General features: G+C 37.4%; 1 protein-coding gene across 4 annotated transcripts in view; it reads left to right on the top strand.

Moving 5' to 3' along the window:
• The window catches only part of vcla (vinculin a), a 38162-nt gene that overhangs the window by 1580 nt on the left and 9566 nt on the right, over nt 1-27016 (top strand). For 2 of the 4 annotated variants that reach the window (XM_084391071.1, XM_084391069.1), the window contains exons 2-11: nt 6222-6292; nt 9367-9517; nt 12086-12194; nt 13135-13257; nt 13613-13773; nt 19628-19718; nt 20672-20819; nt 22312-22465; nt 24062-24237; nt 24586-24776. In XM_084391071.1, the coding sequence (XP_084247197.1) occupies nt 6222-6292; nt 9367-9517; nt 12086-12194; nt 13135-13257; nt 13613-13773; nt 19628-19718; nt 20672-20819; nt 22312-22465; nt 24062-24237; nt 24586-24776 (1375 nt within the window). Of the gene's footprint in view, nt 1-6221; nt 6293-9366; nt 9518-12085; nt 12195-13134; nt 13258-13612; nt 13774-19624; nt 19719-20671; nt 20820-22311; nt 22466-24061; nt 24238-24585; nt 24777-27016 lie in introns of all 4 variants that reach the window. The other 2 variants (XM_084391070.1, XM_084391068.1) reach the window with 1 other exon arrangement.

Here is a 27016-nt window from a genome sequence, read left to right as displayed (position 1 = left end):
TTCTCTTTTCATTTGAAAATTGCTTCTTGTAACTTTTATGTGTAGTTAAATATTCTTTTCAATTCCATTCTGTTCTTTATTGTATTCTATTTTTTAATGCTTTTTGTGTATTTTTAAATAACTCCATGCATTTGAAAACATTGGTTCTAGTAGTAAGTTTCTACAGTGTGTAGTTAAATGTTCTATTCTATTCTATTTCAAGTTTCATATGTGTTCAGAAGTATGTGTTGTGAGTGGTTTAACGCAAGCAGGACTTGCAAGAGTTTTTTTTTTTTTTTGAGAATGTAGAAGTGCTTTCAGTATTACTCTTTTTCTTCTTGTTTATTTGGTAACTTGCTCCCAGCTGTCATTAGGTATAGTAATGCGAGAAGAATCCTCCTAATGTATGCGAGTAAGTCACAAATAGGGAGTGAGCATTTTGTGCCGGGAATAAATAGGTCTTCTAGCCTGGGAAGTAACACAGTCTCACAGTGCATGGCCGGAGGGGGTGTTTCATGCCCAGGGAAAGTGACTCCCTGCTGGCTTGAGGAAGTCTAAAGTGTCAGCGTCTTCACTGGAGACACACCCAGAGGACCAGCACCTCTCTCATTTGTAGCACCTGTTTCTGCTGAAGTGTCCAAAACATCAGCCAAGCCTCGAAATCAAGGCTGAGTGAAGAGGCTTTATATCTCTTCTCACTCTAAAGACTGGGCTGTATCTTGGAGACTGTTCTATGTTTAGATCGTCAACATTCTCTTGGTCACTTTGAGATTGTGGTAAGAGATTAGTTTGTCAACTAAAGTATAATGGCCCTAATTGTGACAAATAAAGAATTGAGCATGCAATTGTTTATTGTAATGCTAACGCAAATAAATGACTCTCTCTAGTTCAAGCTTCCACAAAATATTAGATAGATGTAATAGACACATATTCAGGAATATACAGTCTTGGACTGATTAATGGTCATTGCTGGGTGTTGAAGGGCTGTAATGAAGCCTGTAAGGAACAGCCAACTATATCTACCTGGAAAACTTTTTTTTCAAGTTAAGATTTTATTTATCTCTCTTCTCTCTGAATGCTTTTTTTTATGACTCTTAACGGAGAAGACAGCAGGGGTCTCGCTGGCCTGGAGGGGAGTCTCCATGTCTGTCTGTCTGTCTGTCTGTCTTTTCAGCCAAGTCTGTCACAGTGCTTTGGAAACGAGCCATTGGCATACCGTCCATATGCAATTGTAAATATGTGCCATTTATGTCATCCATGGCTAAGCTCTTAGATTTAGGAGTCAGCAGTAGGGTAGAACTATGAAATGCTTCTGTTGTTATAACGTCACTTTCAACGACAAAATGTGGCGATTAAAGACATGACCTGCATTAGAAATTCAAAGCCAAAGCCAAACTCTAGGACTTCAGTGGAATGTTTTCATCCGTAGCTGCCACTTGCAGGGAAAACTCCCTTAGTGATAAAATTATTGTGTGAGAGGAGGTGATGCCCTTTGAAACGTGTTAAACTGAAGTAAATCCCAGTCATTCATACAGAACTATCACAATGTGATAGTAAGACCCACACTGATGACACAAGCATAAACTTGTTTGCAGTTTGCTGCTTCCCTCGGCTCCCATAATCCCTCAAGTGCTTTAAACAGACATTTTCCTTTTAAAGCAAGTCTCCATTGTGACTTCTCCAGAAAATAATTCCATCCTTGACTAGAGAGAATATATTTTGAGTGGTGTAAATGTTTGCAGTATAATGACTGATTTCTATTACAAAGTAGATGGGACTCTTAACTTTTATTTGAATTCTGTTTGAAATTAATGTTATTTATACTTTTCTCATAGTAAAAAAGCACAAAAGCCTGCACACAATGCACTTGGAGAAAAATAAGTATAAATAAATGTGATAAACTGAATTTTTTTTGTATATTTTCCATACATGTCATTTCATTATAAAAAGGGTTCATCATTGATTTTCTGATATTTCATGAAATTATTATTAATCAGTTGTTTGTTATATTCATTTTATTTGAGTGATTAGTCACCTACGTATTTACTTGAAGAGATAATGTTTTAGAAGCCTGCATCTTTCTTTCCTTCTTTCATTATTTCTGTCCTTTTTCAGGAATACTACACATAAACATATAAACAAAATATATTTAATGTATTGGAAAAGCCATCATATATATAATTACATATATATACATATATAATAATTTTTTTAAATCTTACCAACACCAAACTTTTGAATGGTAGTGCGTGTGTTTATATATAAAATGTGTATAATATATCTTGTAAACTCACCCAAAACTTAATACAGTAATAAATAATAAAAATAATTTTAGGGATTATGTTGTGGTTGAGGTTGACCACTGGTATCGACCACTGGAAAAGCCATATGTAGAAACATTTTATATATAAACACACGCACTACCATTCAAAAGTGTGGTGTTGGTGAGATAAAAAAAAAAAAAAAGTCTCTTATGCTCTCCAAGGATGTGTTTTACAATTGCTGGTTAAGTTTTTCCAGGATTCTTTGAAAAGTAGAATTGTAAAAAAAATAATTTATTAATTTATTAGAAACCATAAAACAATAATGTTACAAAAGATTTCTGTCACTAATTTCTGATCAGTTGAATGCATTTTTGCTGAATAAAAGTAATAATTTCTTTAAAATGTTTTTAATGAAACAGACTCTTGGCTGAAGTTTTGTGGAAGTGGGAACTCGTGTGACATTTCGGTTGCACTTTATGTATGTTTTGGGAAACTGTTGATCATCCACAATGCACAAGTTCTCTAAGTCCGGCCTCTTCAGTCTTGTTCTCTGAAATGGTCTGAATTGTGTTTAATGATATCTGACAGTGGGCCGATAGACAGGAGCCGGAGCAGCTGCTGACCTGGGCTGCTCTCTCAGAATCCATTATCACAGCACTAATGCACCTGAGATCAAACAGCCTTTTTAGTGAAGCCACAACTGCTATACGCACTCTGCATTAATTATGCATCAAAAGTACACAATCGATGTATCTCTGCCTCTTGAGTCTGCCTTTCTGTTACCCATATGCTTTGTTCGACACCACGAAAACTGACAAATGTGCGGTTGAGGGGCCTTTTATAAAGTCGAACCTTTTATGGATCCACCAGCGTGTGTGCAGAGTTTCCCTTTAAAGGAGTCGTGAGTCTTTGCGGAGTTTGTGGGAATCAATGAGAGATACTTCTGAGTTCGAGCGTAAACATTCGGCAGATGACAGAATGCTGTGACAGAGCAGGAGCCTTGTTATATAAACAGCCATCATGGAGAGAGAATGCAGTCACACCTGCTTTTCTTTCGGCTGAGGGAAAGGCATCTTACTGTAGGTGCATGCCGTCACATTCTAGCACACACAAACACTGTGTGTGTCCAGTGCAAGCCTCACACACAAATGACCGTTAGAGGAATGAGATGTCAGATGTCAAATATCAGTTTAGTTTTTTTATGAGCTGGTGTCATTGAACGGGTGGTTGCTTAATTAACTGCCGTTACACATGTCGCTATACGCTGTGAAAGAGAAATACATTTCAATTGATGGTAAATCTTTTTTTACAGGTGAAGAAATAGAATGCCGCTGCAAAATTTAATGATCCATTTCCATGAACCACAGCTGATAAAAATAGGCAGTATAGACAGTTTATAGTGTCACTTGCTCAAAAACAGAACCATCAGGGGAAAGGCCTGTTCACACCAGTGATAATGACAAAACTATTTTAGCATCCACACTAATGGACAATAATGTTATGCCTATTCTAATTGAGCGGTTCAGTTATGGTCTGTCAACATAACTGCAGGACACACTTTATAATCAGGTGGATCATTTTTAGCGTTTATCAGATGGAAAAAAACTGATTCCTACATTTTAAAACTTGATAGTTATCATTCTTCTTGGTGTGAGCAGACCTTAACTCTGATCACTTTTAAAATCCAATAAACAATTAATTTAAAATGCTATATAATGTTATATAAAATGGATTGATGCTCGTAACAACCCCCCCTACCCCATTAAATTCCACTGTAAATGTTGTATTAATGTTTTTCTCTGTAAATTATGATCATATTGTGATCATACAACTTACTTTTTATTTCAAATAAACATTTTTACTAATAAATATTTTTACCCATTGTCCCATCAAATCTAATATAATTTTTCATTGTAAACATAAGGTAGCTTATAGCCAATTAACAGGTTTTTACTGTAGAATTGTTACATTCTTTTTCTGAAATTGGACATGTTTGACAGTGTAGTTATGCAAGTGTAAGAGATTTGAAATCATTGCCATCACTTTATTTACTGCTATATTGTCCTCATCTAAGTTTAGGTGCAGGTAGTAAAAGCAAGGATACTTAACGAGTCTTTGGTGCTTGCTTGTAAAGCCAAGAGAAAGCTGGCAGTGGGCTCTTATTTGCCACCATTGCTTTTTGCCCTTTGCCCCTCAGATGGCCTAACAGACCAGGACTGAGCTAAGAATAACCATGGATAATGTTGTTGAAAGTCCAGTATCTCAAGAGAAGTGTAAGGTGGAGGCCCCACTGAGAAGAGCGTTTCAATATATCATGTGCCTATAGACACTAATAAGCCTCAGATACACTGAAAATAATGGGTGCAAGAGTTTTACCCTCTGACCACATGACAGTTTGACTGGTGGAAGGATACTTCATGTTTATCCGGAAAGACTTCATTCTTATTCAGTACATCTACCAAACAGGCATGCACTCAGTCTGCTGGAAGCAGCGTGCACAGGACTGATGTTTGTGACTTGCTACTGTGTGTGCAAATGTGATTGCTGTTCCCACTTTAGCCCAGCAGTTAACCTAGTTAACCCAGACTTATTTATGGGTCTCCTTCACCCAATTAGGGCCTGGTAAAAGAGTGTGCTGCACTACAAAAGCACCATCCTCCATACACAACTCAGATGCGATCAATGGTCCTTAGCAGGTCATCGGCTATGAATCAATACACTCTATTATTTACTACTTTACATCTGTTATACCTGTTTCTCATCTCATTATGTCATTCCTTTATATATATATATATATATATATATATATACATAAAAATTTCAACTCATGATAGTGACTAGAGCTTGATAGGAGGTTGAAAGTTGTCTTCAAATACGTTTCAGAAATGGAGGACAGACAAATGAATGTGACTGGCTTGGTGTAATTACATCATTGGAAAAAAAGAGCAGGCGGGAAGTGGCCATGTGCTGTGCGGAGATAACAAACATCTCTCTGTTACACCGCTATCTCTGCATTAGTGGACTCTAAAGAAGGACACTGTAATGTCATTCCTTATGTCCAGTGAAAGGCCAAATAAACCACAATGATGTGAGCATGTGTGTGGTCTGATATCTTGTCACCTCAGGATTTTGTTTTAAAAATCAAAGAGTGGTTTTGTGTGATGTAAGAGAGAATTAGGGGCTGTCTTTTTTTAATATTCAGATTAATGGCTGATAGGATTGGACGTTTAGCCAAAAATATCAAAGTATTTTTGCGTGATGCAAATAAATCAGTGACTTGAATCAATCTTTGAAACAGACAGTTATAACTGATTTATCGACATGAATTGAATTAGAAAAGAGTTTAATAACATGGCCTTAAAGGGATAGTTCACACAAAAATGAAATCCTCAAGTTGTTCCAAACCTGTATGAGTTTCCTTTTAATGAACAAAAAAGAAGATATTATGAAGAATGTTGGTTTACGGGAGCCATTGACTTCCATAGTACCCCCCCCCCCTTTTTTTTTCTTTCTTTTCCTATTTCATTGTATTTTTTGTTGTTTTGTTTTTTCTTTGGTGTGTGTGTGTGTGTGTGTTTTAGTTTTGTTTCTTTTTAGTTATTTTGTATAATTTAATTTTCAGTGTAATCATTCAGGAAGTAATCAATAAATGGGTGTGGTAATGGCAGATGATCAGCATGGGTTGTGGGTTGTTGTTGTTTTAGATTGGACAGTTGGAAGTACTGGCAGCATCCCAGACAGCGAGCAGCAGATCAGCCTCAGGGCTCATTCAAAACACATAGGCCCTTATTGTGTCCAGATACTCAGAGCGACCCCATTCACAAGCTGTGTCAATCTGGTGTGCCTGAGGGCTAAAGCTTTTCCCTGTGTGAATAACTTTGTTTGAGTTACAGCTGGTGTCAGAAAAATAAAAAATGCATGTAAATGGTCTCATCATTATGCATCTTGTAAACTAGCTTGTTTTACATGTGTTCTTAGGTGGGGAAGGAGACGGTTCAGACAACAGAAGACAAGATTATGAAGAGAGACATGCCTTCGGCCTTCATTAAGTAAGACCTGTGCTTCCTGTCTCTCTCCAGGCGCTCATCATGTGAACATACATAAACTCTAATCACACTGAACACAGACACGCTCATTGAACAGCATTAACAGCAAGGCATGTGCCTTTACCTTGTCAAGAGTTTAAAGTGATTAAACATTGAATAGAATTGTCTAAATATCTGAAGCCTTATTTTACACAATATGAGATACCTATAAAGCCTAATGTCAGAGTGCATGAGGTCTTTGGATGTCTTGATACTGAAGAAAGCTCCACAATGTGATGTGGAGGTTAAATAAGGTCCGTTTGCTTGCCGTTAGGGGCTGAGTCATACCCTCACTGATAAAGCTTGGGTGCGTTTTGCAGCGAGCTTACAATGCATTATTGATAAGTCTAAGTAAAAACTATATGAGTGCTCTCCCTAGTGTCTCCCCGGGTGTGTGAAGTGGTGTCTTGGTAGCTGATGTAGATGGAGCAGTTAGTGTTGATTGTATTTAATATTGATGCACTGTCTGTCTGTGTCTGTCTTTCACAATCTTTTTCATCGCTCTCTCAGTCTCGCTTCCTTGCTTAAGTCAGAAAGTCACTGAGAACACAAAGAGGTGCTTGTTCCTTTGCTTCTCACACCTTAAGGGGGTAAAACTGCAAATTTAGGATTTTTTTTTAAAAGTTTTCTCCGATAAGGAAAGTGAAAAGAAGACTAGAAATGAGAGAAGAGGAGGTAACTGGATCAAGACATTATTTTACATGTTATATATCAATTGTAATCATATATCATTTTTATGCATATACATTTATAAAATCAAAAATATGATATAAAGTAATGTGATTCAGGATAAGGAAGGAAGAGGACAGGGTCGGCTTTACTGAGGCTCGTGCTTTATTCAATTTCAAATGGTCAAAACAAAAGTCACGCTCACAGCGCTTCAATAAACTCAGTCCAAATACACAATCAATGATGCAGCTCTCCAGAGCATTCAGCGCAACCTTCTGTAATATCCCGCCAGCCCCAGCCCCTTTTTGGTCTTGGGTTTTGGGCAGGCTGCAACCTGTCTGTGACCCAAGTGGAAGCCCAGATACCTGACCTCCACACGTCCAACCTCACACTTCTTCAGGTTGGCCGTCAGTCTGGCCCCTCTCCGCACTCTCAGGACCGCACGCAGATGCTCAATATGACACTGCCAGTCATTACTATAGATGATAATGTCATCTAGATAGGCAGTGGCATATGCAGCATGCGGCCAGAGAATCCTGTCCATGAGACGCTGAAAAGTGGCAGGTGCCTAGAACAACCCGAAAGGAAGTGTAACAAATTGGTGCAATCCAAACGGCGTTGTGAATGCTGTTTTTTCTTTGGATATAGGCGATAAGAGGATCTGCCAAATCCTTTAGTTAAATCCAGTGTTGAATAAAATCGAGCTGTACCAAGCTGATCAAGCAAATGGTGCACACAAATACAAAGCGTTGCCCACGTTCGAATCATTCTAATGGCCCGATGAGGTCCATACGAAGGGGACCTGCATTAAAGGGAAGAGGGCGCAACGGCTCTTTTGGGGAGGCCGGTGGTTCACGACAAGCCCCCAAGCCCACTTCACTTTCAAATGGTCAAAACAAAAGTCACGCTCACAATAAACTCACTCTCTTATCAACTCCCTGTTTCCCAAGCTTATATCCGGTCTCTTCACGCCAATTACTGCAACTAGACACAGGTATTTTTCATTTTGTACTTGACCTACTCGTCTCCCAACTCTCGCTTCACACACACACACACACACACACACACACACACACACACACACACACAGTAGCATGGATGCTTTCATGTTGTTTACGCCAAATTCTGACCCTACCATCTGAATGTTGCTGCAGAAATCGAGACTCAAAAGACCAGACAACATTTTTCCAATCTTCCATTGACCAATTGGGGGAGCCCATTCAAATTGTAGCCTCAGTTTCCTTTTGACAGGATTGGCACCCGGTGTGGTCTTCTTCTCTAGCCCATCTGCGAGTGGAGCTGACAGGTCCATATGGACCCTGCATGGCTTCTTTCTGCTCACTAATCGGCCTCCAAAGCGGCATAGTTTTTTAGAAGATTGTCCAAATGCGAAATAAAAGGCAAACCAAACTGTGATATGGTCATTACAGTAAGCAGGTTAAATTTTAGTTGGAGAAACAGAAGGAGATTAAATTTAGAGGAAATGCTTACAGTTATTAATAGTGTTTGGTAAGACAAGAATCACTATTTTCATTGCTCATAGCTCAAGGCTTTAGCTTATTTCTTCCGCACCATTTGTGCTACAGACATTAATGATAACTCAAATGATGCTGCTTATCGAGGGGAGTTGTGCTTTTACCTTTCAAAGTGATCGGATTGATCAGGCCTTGCAGATGATAAAGTAGGGGTATCAGTATGAATCTGTATCTATTTGAAATGGCTGGGCAGACGGGCTCAGTTAAAGACCGTAAAAGCCTTAGCTGACACATTTGGCACCATAAACACAAGCTGGCACAGGGCTCATCAATCAGCACACATGTGGCTGGTGACAGGAAATGTGAACCTCTATATATATAGGCTCTGTTGTAAGCACTGACACCCGAGTGGTGCCTCATACGTCTGGGTCTCCACCGCAGAATAATGATGAAGAAAGGCCTCCTCCTGAACACGTCATCATCCTGCTCTCCCGTCTCATGGGCCATTGGGCAACTGGGATGTGCTTTTAATTTCTATTAATACAGTGTTATCCAGTCTGGGAGAAGATCTTGCTTGCTGGAAAGCTTTGGAATTGTTTACTGCCCTCAGTTCTGGGAATAGAGTGTTTGAATAATCTTGATTTGTGATTTAGTGGGCCAGTAATTTAATTGCAATTAAGTCAGTTAGTAATGCCACCTCTTATTTGAATCAAGTGCATAGTTTTTCTTTTTGCATGTAATATTTCATTTATTTAGCATTGATGAGATTTGTGAGACCCTGGCATTCATACGGTATGATTTTTAAATAGATGTTTATATTAGATTTTTTTTGGAGCCTGTATAAAAGGCCAACTAGTACAAATGAATATACTCATTATGTTTCTTGTTTCTCAGGGTGGAGAATGCCTGTGCGAAGCTTGTGGAAGCAGCTCAGATGCTGAGGACAGACCCGTACTCTGTCCCGGCCCGTGATTACCTCATCGATGGCTCACGGGGCATCCTCTCTGGCACTTCAGATCTGCTTTTGACCTTTGATGAGGCAGAGGTACGAATGGGAATGAGGGCTATCTTAATGATGAAATTTCAGCTGATGATTAATTTTCCTAAAAATAATTGAGATGAATGATTAAATTGCCTATAAGTTTTGTTCATGTCACTTACATCCTAATACACATACGCTACCATTCAAAAGTGTGGGGTCAGCATTCAGCAAGGATGCATTCTTATACTAGATGTATCATGGCTTCCACAAAAATATTAAGCAGCACAACTTTTTTTTTATTGATAATTGTAATGATAAGAAATGTTTCTTGATCACTAAATCAGCATTTTAGAATGATTTCTGAAGGATCATAATAATTCAGCTTTGCCATCACAGGAATAAATGACATTAACATTTACATAAATTACATTAAAATAGAAAACAGATTTTTGAATTTCCCAGATTTCCCAATATTATTGTTTTTACTGTATTTTTGATCAAATAAATGCAGCCTTGGTGAGCATTATTGACTTCTTTTAAAAAACAAATCGACCCCAAACTTTTGATAGGCATTGTACACCTAAAGAAGTAATTTACTGACAATTAAATTGGAATCACACAATTAAAAGGTATTATTGCTTTTATGGCTTTGTGAACAAATACTGCACAATGGTAGAAGAATGACATAATATTTTAAATACATCTTAAAAATTAAGTGTTTTAAATAGAGCAGCTTGATTCTAGCTAAATTGAGAATCAGGATTTTTTTATTATTATTTTCTTTAAACAGATTCTCCCACGATTCTGAACAGACAACTACACAAAATAACATGTAATTTACTAGAGATTCTGACAAAATATTTATTGCTTTAAAATGTTTAATTAATCTGAATTAATTACTTTTATAAATGGTTTAAATGAATGATTCAATGACTCTCTCATAAATACTTCACTTGCTTCATTACTGGATGAATCAGCGTTTTTGAATCAAATGGACAAATGACAAATATATTTATATATTGTTTTACATTGTTGCGTAACGATGTAATTGATACAAGTGTTATTTGAAGCGCCAAGTTACTTTCAAGTTACTTTCGCTGCCATAGACATCAGTTTATATCTGAACTATAAACTTTCATCCAAGTACTTCTGATCATTTTAATATTTTTAACACAGAAATAACAAAACTGGGGTGCGTTTCCCAAAGCCAACTATGGTCGCAAGTTCTGTCATTACCAATAGGATTCAATGGAAATTGTGATCATAGTTGGCCAACGATGCTTTATAACACCGATTTGAAGCTTCCGGTGTGATTTTTGTCAAATGACACAGGCGAGTCGTTGTCATTTAGGAATGAGATTGCGTGTGTGTTTCAATTGAGATTGCAATCTTTTTACAATTAATTGTGCAGCTCTAGTTTTAAATATTTCTCTCTTTTGATTTATACATTCAGAGAGAATTTGAAAATTGTGTTATTTGTGATTGTAAAGTGCACAATAATCTTGGTTATTTCAAATGTGGCAATTTTTCACATGCTCTGCTATTAATGTGAAACTTGCAATGCAATTAGTTTTTAATTTTAACAGACAGCAATATTTTTATCTTCAAGCAATTTGCTTGTCAAAAGTGATTAATGTACTGTTGATTAATTGATTTTTGGATGTGAATATTGCATGTCCGCTTTCATGTGAATCCTCAGTAGATCTGGTAAAGATCATGTGTAAAATGCATGTAGTTTTTTTATTCTTTTCTTTTTAAAATCTGATTGAAGATTGGATTGGTAAAATATTTCTGTCTTTCTGCCGAATAATCAGTTCACGGCACATCCTGAATTTGAATTCTTGAAAAGGTTTTCTTCTGGCCTAACAACATTAAATACACAGTCCCTTGTCATGCGGAGTACCTTGTGGTCCTAATGTGCCGTGCTCCATATATCCAGCCTCCCGTGTGAGCGCAGCATAATGGAGCTCACAACGGAGCACATGATCTGAGTGAGCCGCCTTGCACAGTGTGTCTTCTATCAGCGCAAGCTACTTTTGAAGTTTCTACTTCTGCGTGTCACAAGATTTCTCATCACAAGACAAGACATAAAACCCAGCAGCACAGAGTAAATAGACTCATAATATGTATTTGAATCCAAAAATGCTCCCTAAAACCATCTAGTGCCAGCAATCGCTGTACTATTAAAAAATGATTAGAAATACCCAATATTTGTAGTGAAATGAAACATTTCCAAGAAAGCTCAGATTGTGTGATGTGGTGTGTATGTACATCCACTGGCAAGAAGATATTAGATCATTGGTTTGTGGTGAAGGCTAACTCTCTGAGCTCTATTAATAGAGCTGCTATCATCTTTCTCAAGGAGCTGTGTTGTTCACAGGGCAATGAGTAAGCTTGATGTTTTGGTACTATGCTGTATCTTGTGGGTTTGCCTGTTTGCGGCAGCGACCTGCAAAATAAAACATTAGTTCTCAAAGGTAGAGCATAGTGGTAGCAACGCAAAGGTCATGGGCTTGATTCCCAGGAAATAAATAAATGTATAAAATGTATAGCTAAAAGCTTTTGCCAAATGCATTCATGTAAATAAATGTCTTTTTCTTTTGTATCATTGGTATTTGATGTCTTTTTTAGGTGCGTAAAATTATCCGCGTGTGTAAGGGCATCCTGGAGTACCTGGCTGTCGCAGAGGTTGTGGAAACCATGGAGGACTTGATCACTTACACTAAAAACCTGGGACCAGGTACTTCTGTTTAATGCTTTTATGTATCTGTTACTTCCTTTTGAAGAGTTTTCAATTCATTCTGTTTGAATTTGAGTTGGCGCTGTTGACATGTTGGCTCATGCAAGTGGACAGTTGGCAGTGATTATTTGCATGAATCGGATTCATTGTTATTATTGTTGAATGGTTATTTTATAAAGATTTTTTTGTCACTTTTTAAGATAATCTTTAAATGAGGGTATGACTATGACCATGAAAAACTGTTATTTGTTATATATGTCCTATTCAACTGTTTTCATTAGGTGGTATTGTTTTGGAGGGACGAACTTCTATTTATGTGAGGCATTTTCAGTTTCTAGTAGCCTTTTTTTCTTGCTTCTATTTGTGCTTAATGTATAGCATGAACTATTGAAAAACAGTTTTTCAGAAATGTGCAGTACATGACTATGCTCTTACTGACCCCAAACCGTTCAAAAGTTTGGGGTCAGTAAGTTGTTGTTGTTGTTTTTTTGAAAGAAATTAATACTTTTAATCAGCAAGGATACATCACAAATTGACACTAAAGACATTTAATTTATAAAATAAATTCAGCTTTGCCATCACATGAATAAATTAGCTTACAATGTATACAAATAGAAAACAGTTATTTTTAATTGTAATAATATTATCACAAAATTACTATTTTAATCAAATAAATGGAGCCTTGGTGAGATTTCTTTCAAAACATCAAAAAATCTTACAGACTTTATCTTACAATATAATTTTTAGATTTTATTTGTGTATATATATACTGATATTGGGCATAATTTAATTGCACTGTTATTCTTCCGTCTTTAGCAAATCCCAAATTGAACATCAATTTTTGGATTATAAATATATGGAGAATAATTGCTAGCTGGACAGTTCCTCAGTCCTTCATGTTTCTTGCACAGCTGTTTAATATATATATTTTTTTTGTTAGGCATGACGAAAATGGCAAAGATGATTGACGAACGGCAACAGGAGCTGACACACCAGGAGCACCGTGTGATGCTGGTCACCTCCATGAACACAGTGAAGGAACTGCTGCCCGTGCTCATATCTGGTGAGAGACCAGCGAACCGCTGTGTGTGTGTGCTGCGTGCTGCGTGTCGTCTCTGTGTGCCAGCCGTTGATATGGCAACACTGATAATTGGAGCCATTTAACCGCCTTAGTGGGAGGGATAGATTTTTCCCTTTATCCTGTTGGATTTCTGCAGTTGGCTCAGCAATAAACAGCCGGGTTGATGGCGGCTCATCTGTACAGGCAGAAAGGCTTTTAATGTTGATGTTTGCAAATATGTCTACTCATATGGAGATAATTAGTTGCCTGATTTTTGGATACAGTATTGATCTGTAAAGTAGTTTTAGATGGCTCATGAAAGGGAGTACTAACAAAATTGTTTTTTGATACCCATTAGCAATTAAAATCTTTGTGACAACCAAGTGCACTAAGAGTCACGGTGTGGAGGAGGCCTTGAAGAACAGAAACTACACGTTTGAGAAGATGAGCACTGAGATCAATGAGATTATCAGAGTGCTGCAACTCACTTCTTGGGACGAGGACGCCTGGGCCAACAAAGTATGAGCCTTATCACTACATTATCGCATACACTCCTTCCTACAACCCCACCTTAAACAGTTACATTAAGCTACATTTGCTTCGAAAGATTAGACAGTTCCTACCGTCCCTGGGAAATTTAAGTTAAATTTTTTAAGAAATTAAATTTTTTATTTACTATGTTTCCAAAAGTTAAGCATGACAGTGGCATTTGTGTAGAAACGTAAAAATCCCATTCATTTTTTTCCATAGAAAATTTGATTTCTAATGATAATGTAAAAGCCTTGATGATCCATTCGGAGATATGAATGGGAGAAATTGTAATTGTAACTCAATATATCGACTGTACTTTACAGTTAAAAAAGCTATAAGCATAGCCTGCATATGCATTGTGTGATCAATATAGCTGCTTTAGGAATGGATGTCATTCCTTACACCTTGTCCTAACTAAAAGCAATGCGATAAGATTCCAGCGACAATCAACAAGAAGCGACAAAATCACAAATCACAGCCAATCAGAAGACTTGTGGACAGGCTCTCTCTGCAAGTGCACTTCTGTTCTGCTTCACATTTGTGACAAATTTGATACGTACATTATCAAATGGATTAAAAATAAACTAGTAGTAACTCATTTTATCTCCCGTCGCCTCGTGTGTATCTAGAGAGGACAAAAACTCTGATTAACATGGACAGTATACATTTTATTGCACATCGCAGCATCCCATTTGGTTAGGACACGTTGCTACAGTTTTTGTTTGGTGATTTGAGCTTTAGAGGTGCAATTTATTTTAGAGTTGGAAATGGCTGCCTGGTGCATTACAAATGTGGACATCAAGTGAACTGACTTGCCTTAAAGGGGCTTAATAATCAGTTGTTTATTTTCAGTTAGTTTTTTTTTTTTTACAATTTTATCCAAATATTCTAATCTTGGGATTTATCTGAAAGCTGGTTGTTTTAGTTCAAGGTTTAAATATATATTTTTAAATGCATTTAAAGAAAATGAATGGGAAAATACATGGCCGCTTCAAAAAAGAAATCTGCGTTCTATTGAGAACCCTTGGTGTATCTTTGTTTTTCTTTCTAAATGAATCTGACACTCCCATCCTGCTAATGTAATAATCTGTTCCATTTCCTGGACTGTTCACAGTCAGGCTCAGAATTCACTGACTATATTACATTAAAATACACAGGCCTAATAACCAGAATAGATAAAAACAACCTCATCACGGCATCAGTGTTTAACCGTTAGATTAACGATCTGCCGTTTAATATTTCACGAAGTCTACTGAATCATTTGATCCTTCTTCCTGATTGATGACACCCTTTGCTTGCTTAGCATGCATATTAAATATTTCCATAAGAAACCACTCTACTCTCAAAATCAGTTTCCTAAGCTTTCATTTACTTTGCTGTCACCTCTATTTTTTCTTTTTGCCCTGATATAACTCTGTAAACATGCCTCTTTCTTTTTTGCTCTCTTTCTGTTCTGTGTTCTTCCATTTTTTTCCCTTCCTATAGAAGGTAAGCTCTCCTCTCTCCCGCTTTGTAATGCGACAAACTGCATGCCAGATCATTGTGTTGCTAACCGTATGTCTGTGTTAGTATCTTCACTCCTGTTTTTTTTTTTTTACATTATGTTTGATAGAAAGCCCTTTCTCAGCCTGGCTTGCCATTTTAAATGATGTGTATATATAAGGGGTGATATATTTCGGGAAACCTAGCACCAAAACAAAACAATAAATTGCAATTAGAGAAGTTGTTTTCTGATGTGCTGTGGAATGCAACTGTGCCATTACTCATCCTCCACATCCACATCTCACATTCTCAAATCATCCCTCATTTAGAACAGTGTCATGTCTCACAGTTAATCACTAATGTCTTGCTCTGGAAGTGACAGCTTTTTAAAACTTGATGTCTGTCTCTGTGGCTCCCGCTGTACATGTTCCTTTAATCTGAATGCTGTCTTACCAGATCAACCTGATGTTCTGCTCCATGACTCCTGATGCACCGCTCCACCCACTTTTAAATATCCAATGAAATGGCTTGACGAGTGCAGTTTGCTTTTGTGTTCATGTATTTCTTGTTGAAATAGAAAATTGGGGTGGTATATACTGGAAAGCTCCTCGCTTTTTATTGAAATAACCAATAGTCTTTAGTTTAGTTTTGCAATAAAAAGTGGTTTAGTCATGAAACGTTGGCTGTTGCTAGTTGGAGGTTGCTCTGATTTTTGAGAGAATTTTATCGGACGAAATTTTTATACGCTGCTGAGTGTGATTGATGAATCATCAATATTTTTGATCATTGTCCCTGAAAAAAAAGATTGTAAATTGAGTGCATGTCTGTGTGAGTGCAAGCTGTTGCTGTGCCAGGAGCAGCAGCTCATTTGCATTTAAAGAGACAGACACAAAATGCGTTTTATAAAATACATATATATAAAAATTTCTCTAGGGACATCAAAGACTTATTTTATATCTTGTGATAAGGGGCACCACCCCTTTCATAATTGTTCTGGCACATTAAAATAGTACATTTTCAATATTTTTAATGTAGCACACATATAGCATTGGACCCACATGCTTTTGTCTTGAGACAAAAATTGAGTTGAAACTCCATTCTGACTTTGGGCTCCCTTGTGCCTTATGACTGACAACAAGAAAGATGGATTGTTGTAGTTTATTGCTCTTCAACTTCCTAAACCACTCATACACACAGGGTGTGATTTGTTGGGGGGGATTTCCATTTGGTATAAACATCCCTGCCTCTGCTGAAATATTTTTAAACCCCGGTGGGGATCAAATTTATCAGTTGATCAATGCTACTTCACCAATAGACCATATAAAATATCTTAAAAATAAAATATATATATAACTAATCAAACCGCTTCAGCACGCACGTTTAAACAACAATAAAATCATAAATGGACTTTCACTGATGGCGCTCCCACTTGTGTGATGAGAGATGACTGCGTGTTTAAGTTGCGATCCAGGTTCTAGTAGCCTTAATCCATGCACACCTTTTCATGTGTTGCAAAGCACAATAGTCATATAATAGTATATTTCAACATGAAAACTACAGCTAGCCAAATTAAAGAAAAGTACAAATGATTAAAACCTCACTCTACTTGATGTAAACATTTAAAAATGGATTACATTTTTTTCAAAATGTTCCAATGTTGTTTCATTAAAGTTCATATTATTCTATAAATGTTACTTTAACAGCTGCATGAAATACCCTCTGTGGTTCGTGATTTATTTTCATGAATAAAAAAACAAAAGCATCCCTCCTCTGCTTTTTCACAAATCACACCCTGCACACACAATCCATTTGCAGAGAATGAATTATAGAAGATAAAGCCAATGCATTTCCAGATTCATTTATTGTTTCACTCATAACTGTAATCAGAAAATTATTTTTTATTTGTTCCCTTATTCAATAATATAAACTTCTGCATTTATTTGGAATTCTCTAAATAGCGATTTCAAAGCTTTTGTCACCTAATACCCTTAGTACAGTTGACCTAAATCTTCCTTGACAATATTTACTCTGTTAGCCAAAAAGAGACGTTGTTGTCAGCCAGATGAATCTTTAACCTTTCCAGTGTCTTTTTTGTAAAGAGTAAGTTAAGTTCATCATTGAAACTCGACATCAGTCTACCTCCATATTGTAATTCGCCACAACAGGTGCTTGTGATATTTGTCAAGAGATCAGGTGCATAAGCAGAATACATATTAAAGCAGAGATTGTTCAAACACGTCTTCTGGCTCCATCGTGACATTTTGATCACATGATCAGGTTCAGATGTCCTTTTCCTGTCTCTGAACTCAGTGTCTATAATAAAAGAGAGTGTTAATAACTAATGCAATATGGAATTGTACAGTAAGGGTTAGGTTCCTTTTCTACATACCCTTTAAAATTTACCTTGTTACCCATAACATAGGGAATACCAGGACCACACACACACACTATATATACACTACCATTTTGAAGTTTGGAGTCAATGTTTTTGAAAAATGTCTCATTACGCTCAGCAAGGCAGCATTTATTTGATAAAAAATACAGTTAAACATTACTTTTATTACAATTTAAAATAAAAAATTCTATTTGAATATATTTTAAAATGTAATTCATTCCTCTGATGGCAAAGCTGAATTTTCAGCCTCATTACTCCAGTCTTCAGTGTCACATGGTGCTCAAAAAACATGAATTATTGTTATCAGTGTTGCAGTTGCCTGGACTTTGCAGCTTGAGAATGCAACCCAATCCTGAGCTGAATCTCCATTAATGCATGTGAATAGGAAATGACTCATCAACTTACAAATAATGTGATCTGTTTTGCTGGATGCTGAACGGTTGGCTGGAAAGCAGCAGTTACTGGATAGCAGGCAGGCAAAGTAAGCAGAGGAAATGGATTGGGCGGATAATTCGTTTTAGCTGAAAGAAGACTCATTGATTATACTTGTGCTTCAGGTTTGCTTCAGGATCACCTCAAACTGTATTTGGGCTTTTTTTATTTCATAATATGGATTTATGAAAGTGGGTTGACAGGAATCTAGCTGTATATTTTGGAGAAATTTTAATACAAACTGTATTTTACTGCTGAGATGGAGTGTAATAGGCAGCTGGAGCAGGTGTGAGGGGTTCATTTCCTACCCGTCTCCCTCTCCTGAATGGATATGCTGCTTCAGCTGCCAGAGTCTCCTGCTGGAAATGCCACATGCAAAAACAAGAACTCAGTTATCACTCTTTTCTGAAAGGTCCATTATTGTCCTGTCTTCCTGAATCAAAGACAAACATTTTTTTTTTTAAATAGTTACGTACATTTCCAGATTAAGGCCTTGTCCTGCTTGCCACAACGTTCAACCGAGGTCCTGACTCTCTGTGGTCATACAAAATCCTGGCCAAATTTGCCCATTGGCCTCTGTCCATCATCATGGCCTCCTAATCATCCCTATATACTGATTGGCTTCATCACTCTGTCTCCTCTCCACCAATAAGCTGATGTTCTGGTGCAATATGGCTGCTGTCGCATCATCCATTGGTGGTAGTTGAGGAGATTCATCCTTCCATATGTATTGCCCTTTAAGTACCCAGAAAAGTGCTATATAAATGTAACAAATTTTTGTTAGTATTATCTTTCCCTTGTCTTTCTGATATATTTGTAGCAAGATATGACCCTCAAAACACTGCCGTAAGTCAAAAGATCGCACCCCTCGTCTATCTTATTCTGGTTTGCGGATATGGCTGGAGTATGTTTGTAGTTGCTAAGGTATTCTGATTGGTTGCTAGGGTGTTGCCAGTCTATTATTTACTGCTGCCAAGTCACATCAATTAGAAAATTCATAGCACACCTCTCCTCAATAAGCTGAAATAATCTGAGGTGTCAGTATTGAAGGCATGGCATTGCTACTCACACTGAACATAATTTCACACCCATACCCTTCATTTGTCTTTTAGTGTTATGCTCTTGATATGCACATTTTTGCGATAATGTGTGCATTGAATGCATTGTCTGTGCAGATGACTATTGCTTTAGACTGCAGTAGAGAGGAGTGCCATACGCACGGCTGAGTTACTCAAACAGACGAGTTCTCCTCCAAATGTGTGCGTGGTGCAGTGGAGTGTTAAGTGGTGATTATGTGGGTCGCTCTCGCACTTTGTGTGTGTGATTGAGAGAGGCAGAGGCTCCTCTTGTCCTTCAGAGGGAAAGAGCTGCAGAGCCCCCTCCCTTTAGCATCTACTCCCTCATATGAGCACATATGCAACCGCAAAAAAAAAAAAAAAACTGTATCCACTCTGATACATGTGATTACATCCTTCCCTGTAAGGCCTAAATGACAAACATTACTGATTGCTAACACACTCTTTTTCTTTGAAGGACACTGAGGCCATGAAGAGAGCGCTAGCTCTGATAGAGTCAAAGATGGGTCATGCTAAAATCTGGCTGAGGGACCCTAATGGCTTACCAGGTAACATCACTACATCCATTAGCTCAGGTGTTAAGGAGGTCATGTCAGGAATGGATTTTCTTAAATAACTCTTTGCGCTAGAAATACTGTAACTTTAAGTCAAACTTCTTCTTCAGTGATATTTTAACATATATTGCAAAAAATGCTCCTTTTTCTGCAACTTTCTGACCTCAGATTTGAACACATGTGATCGCCAACATTTATGCGTTAATAAAACCTATTTGAATCTGTATTGGATCTTTACATGCTAACAAAGTGGTTTGATTCTATGTATCAGAGAGATCAATTTTATTATGACATATATGTTTTTGACATTACCAAAAACTTTACAAAAAATATTAATAATTAAAATAATTACTTTATTATTTGGTGGGGGGGATTATTAAATAAAAATACACAAATAAAAATGTATAATATGATCCAACTAGTCCTGAATGCCATACAATACTATTCAAAAGTTTGTGGTCAGTAAGATTTTTTTTTAAATGTTTCTTATGCTCACCAAAGCTGTATTTATTTGATCAAAATACAGCAGAATAGTAATATTGTGAAATATTATTACAATTTAAAACATTGTTTTCTGTTTAAATGTATTTTAAAAATTTATTTATTTCCTGTAATGGCAAAGATGAATTTTCAGCATCATTATTCCAGTCTTTAGTGTCACATGATCCTTCAGAAATGATTCTAATATGCTGATTTCAAGATTTTTTGATGAATAAACCGTTCAAAAGAGCAGCATTTATTTGAATCTTTTGTAACGTTATGTCTTACTGCCATTTTTGATCAATTTAATGCATCCTTGCTGAATAAAAGTATTAATTTCCTTTTAAAAATCTTTTGAACAGTAGTGTACACAATATTTGTGTAATGTAAGATGATTTTAATTGAAATAGATTAAAAATATGAGTGTGTAGTGGCCTAACTAACCTGCTCTGGATGTTCTCGCACAGGAGATCCAGGAGAGCATGCTTTGCGTCAGATACTGGATGAAGCAGGAAAAGTGGGTGAGCTTTGTGCGGGGAAAGAGAGACGAGAGATCCTGGGAACAGCCAAGACCTTGGGCCAGATGACGGATCAGGTGTCAGATGTGCGCGCCAGGTACGCCCTCTTCAGGTTCACCTGGAGAAAAGGAAGATTCATAGTCAGAACCCATTATACTGCTGATTCCACAGACTATGAGATTCCTCAGTTCACCATTTCACATTGAGAGCCAAATGCCAGCACATGTTCCTGTAGTGCTCACGTGACCTGAATTATTCATTAATGCAGCTGTGTGCTGTTCATAATGATCATCTTTTATGCAACACATTACCCCTGTGTGATGTGTCTCAGGGGCTATAACTGCTTCTAATTTACAACACGAGAAAGTGTGTCAGGTTTTTCAATAAACACAGTTTAGACGTTGTTTGTTAGCGGTCTAATTCTCCAGGGATTGTTTATCCCTGACTGTTGAGTACAGGAGAAGGAAGGAACGGTGTGGTACAGTTTGGGCCCATGTGTCAGGGATGTTGAAAGCTGGAGTGAAAGTGAAAGATCAGACGCTGGGCTCTGACTTCATTAGAGAGACTGAAGGAAAGCAGATTAAAGGCTGAAGGGCCGGATAATCAGCAGCTGCACAGGCCCACTGAACTCTCACACAGGGGAGGCTCTTTACACTGACCTGTGCATGCAGATCGAATGCTTACATGTTAAATTGTTTCCCTGAATTAAGTTCTCAAGGGTAGTCGGAGAGATCTTTATCTTTATGTAGTCGAGAGAATTTTTTGTTATTTCGATTTTGTGATCATGTAAATTATAACATTACATTAACACTTTACAATACGTTTTCATTTGTTAACATTAGTCAATTACATTAGTTAAAGAAAGATGCTGTATGTCATTTCTTTTGTACTAAAGCATAAAAGCACCATAATATGTTAGCAGAGATTTACGAAACATGGTAAACTCAAATACTTGTTTCTCCGAAAAGCAGTGCTGAGCAATGCTATTCCGTGTTGTAATGTCTGTTTTTGTTTTGGTCTGTGTGATCCCGCCCACTACCAATTTACCCAATAGTATTTCGATACCCGGGGTTGCCAGTTGGTGGAAAACACAGTGTACTGCAGCCATTGAAGTAAGCAAACGAACTGTGTCAGAAATTGTAGATTCTACCTGACCTAAAAAGTCTCGGCAATTAAAACATTTCAAAACGTATACATTAGTTGATCAACTTACAGTGTAAGGCTCATCGCTTTCCATTGTCAATTGCGCTCATTCCTGTTGCGTGTCCTGAATCTGGCAACCTGAATGAGTGTTGTTGAGTCTGAAAGGACAGGGCGGGGGAAACAACTCTCTCCAATATTTTGAATTTGGACTGCAGTACCCATTTCAACCACTAGCTGTCAATATTACATAATGCACCTTTAATGCACTGTGAAGTGAATTAACATGAACATGAACATTTTTATTAAATAACATTAACAATGGTTAATAAGTGCTGTTAGAATATATTGCCCATTGTTAGTACATGTTAATTAATGCATTAAATAATGTTAACAAATGAGACCTTATTGTTAATTGTTACCATTAATAAAATATGTTGCTTGTTCAGAGGTCAGGGTGCCACCCCTATGGGTATGCAGAAAGCTCAGCAGGTGGGCCAGGGTTTGGATATTCTGGTGGGGAAAGTGGAGAACGCTGCCCGAAAGCTGGAGGCCCTGACCAATGCCAAACAGGCCATCGCCAAGAGAATCGACACGGCCCAGGTCAGTCTTGAGATTGTAAAACAGAAGCATGAAGATTGGTGTGTTTAGTGTGTCTATTGTTTGCTTCATGGCTCAAATTTTGAACATCAAGTGACAACTCAACAGAGTACCAACATTTATACCTAATCAACCAAATAAAATTACAACTTGGATAGTTTTAACCTAGTTTGAGTCAATAAATGACCATTGATGTCAACAACAAAAGATATGGCAAGTGTTTTCTCCAGCCTCAACGTTCATAAGTCAGTTTATTTTTTGTTTATTTGTAATATCTTATTAAATTTTTTATTTTGTTATAGTTACACTTTTGAAGAGACAATATGCATCCCAGAGGACCTGTGGGTACTTAAAATGGGTACTCATAATTACAGACGTGTTCTCGTCTAAATAGCTGTTGCATAAATCTGTCTTGACTGATGTTATTTAGTGGAGATGTGCTGTCTCATAAGTATTTAAAGGGTGGAATCATTGTACTTTGTGTAGTCGGTGCAGTGACAGAAAACCACATATGAGTTCAGACAACGGCAAAGTATATGATTATATAACAGACTGATTCCTTATGCTGAATAACAAAATGGGCCCTATTTTAACAATCTGAAACGCAAGTATCAAACGCGAAACGCAAGTAACTTTGTGGGCGGATCTCGGGCGCTGTTGCTATTATACCGGCGGGATAAATGACTCTTGTTCCCGGCGCAAATCTAAAATGGGTTGGTCTGAAGTAGCTACATTACTCATAGGTGTGGTTTGGGCGTAACGTGAAATAAACCAATCAGAGTGTCATCTCACATTCCCTTAAAAAGCAGGCTTGTTCCATGGCGGATTGCTATTATAACGGCGGATTTGCCAGGCGCTCGGCAGGAGCGGTTAACAGCCGAGGAGACCGACGTTCTCGTCAGGGCCGTAAAAGACAGAGAAGTGACATTGTATGGGGATGGGAGAAACCCACCCAAATTAGCTTCGGTTAAACAGGCATATAATAATTTGGGTAAATGTGTAAGCTAGATTTATGCCTATTTTTTCACATCTTCATGGACACCACAATGATTTCCCTCATGTGGAATATTTTTCCTTGTAATTATGTATGGTTTGCAAAAATGTCAACTGTGTAGATGAGAGAAGCAAAGTGTATGCGCGTTGTCCACACGCTACATTATGGCCAAGCATGCGCCCTTAAAATAGCATCTTAACGCGCCACTGAAAACCACTGACTTTAGACTAGGTTTTTCCTGGTCTGTGGCGTAATTGTTTTCTGGAACTGCAAAATAGCACCAGGGAACGTTTGCGCCAGAACACGCCTCCTCTTTTCGCTGAACCGCCCCTGGGAGCGCAAGTTCATTCCCTAATTTACCGACGTGCGTCTGTGGAGGGAAAAGTCAGCTGTGCGTCGGGTGCAAAATAGGAATGATACATTGACCAGACTTTGACGGTGTACAAAGTCAATTGCGCTGGGTGCAAGATAGGGCCCTATGACTGTTAATATTCCTTCAAATTGAAAACATAGGAAATGTTGACAAGTGTCACTCTAGTATGTTCATTCTGATAATAAGTTACTTCTTAAACATTTATTTTAACTAAATGTTCATTTCTGCACAGAGTTGGCTGGCTGATCCTAACGGTGGTCCGGAGGGGGAAGAGAACATCCGTGCTCTTCTGGCAGAGGCCAAGCGCATCGCTGACTTGTGTGAAGACCCTAAAGAGAGAGACGACATTCTGCGCTCCATCAGTGAGATCGCAGGACTCACTGCGAGACTGGTTGAACTTCGTAAAATGTAATTACAGGCCTACATTGCGTGTAGAACATTAAGTGTTCTTTCCACTTTCAAAGGACAGACGGTTTTCAGCTTCATATCAGTCATGCCAGTCTGTCATGTTTAGAAAATGTTGTCTTTGATCAGACCATGTTGAAAAATATGAACTTGATAAACCATTATCATGGTTATGGTTAGGTCACATTATGTAACCAAGATAATGTGCCTAGTGTGACTCCAGATCTGGAATATATCTGTCTGATAATGTGATTATTTTATTTATTTATTGTTTTATTCTCATGCTAATTATGTTATAAATGTTTTTTGTTGTTGTTGAATCTCATGTTCTGGTCCATTTTTGTGTCACAGGGGTAAAGGGGATACTCCTGAGGCTAGATCGCTGGCCAAACAGATTGGCACAGCTTTGCAAAACTTGCAGGCAAAGACCAACCGTGCCGTGGCCAACATGAGACCTGCCAAGGCTGCTGTTACCCTAGAGGGCAAAATGGAGCAGGCTTTGCGCTGGATCAACAACCCTGGAGTGGACGATCATGGAGTTGGTGGGTGGCATGATGAAGTAAAACATTACCATTTAAATCCGACAAAAAAAAAAAAACAGCCTGGCAACCTATTTGTAGATATCAAAACCATGTAGGAGTTATAAAATCTGTTTATGTTATTAGCGTAATGGGCATCCAGTCAAGTAAAAACCTCATCTGGGCATCTGAGGTAATTACTTTTCCCCCAAAGGATGACACTGGCATATTGAATGACTTATTCATATGTATGGAACTGGGCACTTGACTCTGGACCTTTATGTGATGTGACAGATGGCTATTTTCTCTGCCCCTGTTGTATTTATGTTCATACTTAAAATATTTCAAACCGTAAATAGCTGCTTCGTGTCCTATTCACAGCAGGTCATGTTACTTTCAGGTTAACTTAGTCTTGGAGTAACTCTAGACCAGAGCTGTTCAGTTCTGCTTCTGGAGATCTTCTTTTCCTGCGGTGGGACTGTGAAGTATGTACTTCGCTGGTGATGGGGAAAATCCATGATTTCGAGTGTATAGCAAGACCAGTATTGAAACATACTACCACGTCATATAATTGCATCTTGATACCACAGGTCCCTTGTCATCTTGCCAACTTTATTACATAAGAATTCATTGTTAATTAACCTTATTAAACTTTAAAAACTGATATGGCAGCTTAGCTTTGCAACACTGAACATTTCTTCAACTGAAAAAGTTGAAAGTGAGTCTTCACAAGCTCCAAATGTTGCAAGGAATTGTGGGTAATAATCACTAAACATCATGCACGGATACTCAATTCAAAATCCATCAGAAAAAGTATACTATCTACCCTTTTAACTTTGGATGCGTACTTGGATTCTAATCTTCCATACTACTTAAGTGGTGCGATAGTACTTCCAAATGAAGTAAATGTAAAATATATATATATATATATTTTTTTTTTTTTTTTTTTTTTTTTTTTAAACTAGCAAATAGAGATACTAATCTATCTGGGGGTAACGCATTACTGGTAATGCGAATCACATAATCAGTAATCAGATTACTTTTTTCAAGTAACTTGTAAAGTAACACATTACTTTTAAAGTTACAACAAAATATCTGAGTTACTTTTTCAAATAAGGTGTTATGTGCGCTGTGTAAACACGATGGTGATTGCAGTTTTAGACTAAATGTGAGAATGCATTTACTCATCTTACTTGCACAAAAACAGATTCAGTATTCCTCAAAATGAATCAAAATATAAAAATAATAATAATAGTAAAACAGAATATTATGCCAACCTGCAATAATTAAATTTTAAATAACACAAATATACTTTATGTATTTAATCTCATTTTATTATGCCTTTGCTGCTGACCTTCAGTGATCTAATTCAACCATACTAATACGCAAAAATAACTTCAGATGAACATCACATTTGTGTTTCATTTTTGTTTTTGTTTTTATTGCTGCAATCCAGAAAGGCAGCACAGCTGAAAGGTTTGTTTGAGCTACACCCTCTACTGTACAATCATGAATTTGCATTTCCTTCAGCCAGAGGCTTATTCATTTCACTTTTGGTGTGAAAGGTCCTTTACATTTGCCAAAATAGCAAATGTAGCTATTTTTGTTATTAAAAAAACAAGCAAGCCCTGCCCAGGTGAGAAAAAGTAACACAAAAGTAATGTAATGCATACATTTCCCAAAAAGTAACTAACACAATTAGTTACTTTTTAAGGGAGTAACGCAATGTTGTAACGCATCAAAATGTTTTAATAAAAATTCCCAATACTGCTAATTTAAGTAATGCTAACTTATTAGACCTTATTTTGAACCTAACCTAACCCTAACCCTAACCTAACCCTACTCAGTGAATGGCAGTTGCACATTAATTTCAAATTAATTCTGCTTATTCACTATGGTAAAATGAATAAATAATAAATGTTTGAATTTATCCACACAAAACAAATGACCGCCAATAAGTTTGCTAGAAAATCATAGTAGATTTTGAGGGCTAATCAAAAATAAAAATAACTTTGTATGTAATTATTCACAACTGCCCATTTAACAGAAACAGTGTTTAAAAATTGATGTTTTAGTGCAATTAGATTGGTAATTCTCACCTCAAACTCAGTTGATTAGAATACATCTGATTGGCCGTTTATTTAAACACATTTCAAGCTCAAATCGGAGCTGAAAATTCCACATACGCATATGGCCGGAACTCCCGTACTACTCTCCATTGGAAATAAATGACTTTCGGTCTGTCTTGAGACATGAAATGTTTC

The sequence above is a fragment of the Rutilus rutilus genome (genome assembly GCF_951802725.1).
Source record: "Rutilus rutilus genome assembly, chromosome: 20".
Classification (NCBI taxonomy): domain Eukaryota; kingdom Metazoa; phylum Chordata; class Actinopteri; order Cypriniformes; family Leuciscidae; genus Rutilus; species Rutilus rutilus.
The sequence above is the reverse complement of the archived record's forward strand: the minus strand, read 5'-3'. Positions and strand labels throughout refer to the sequence as shown.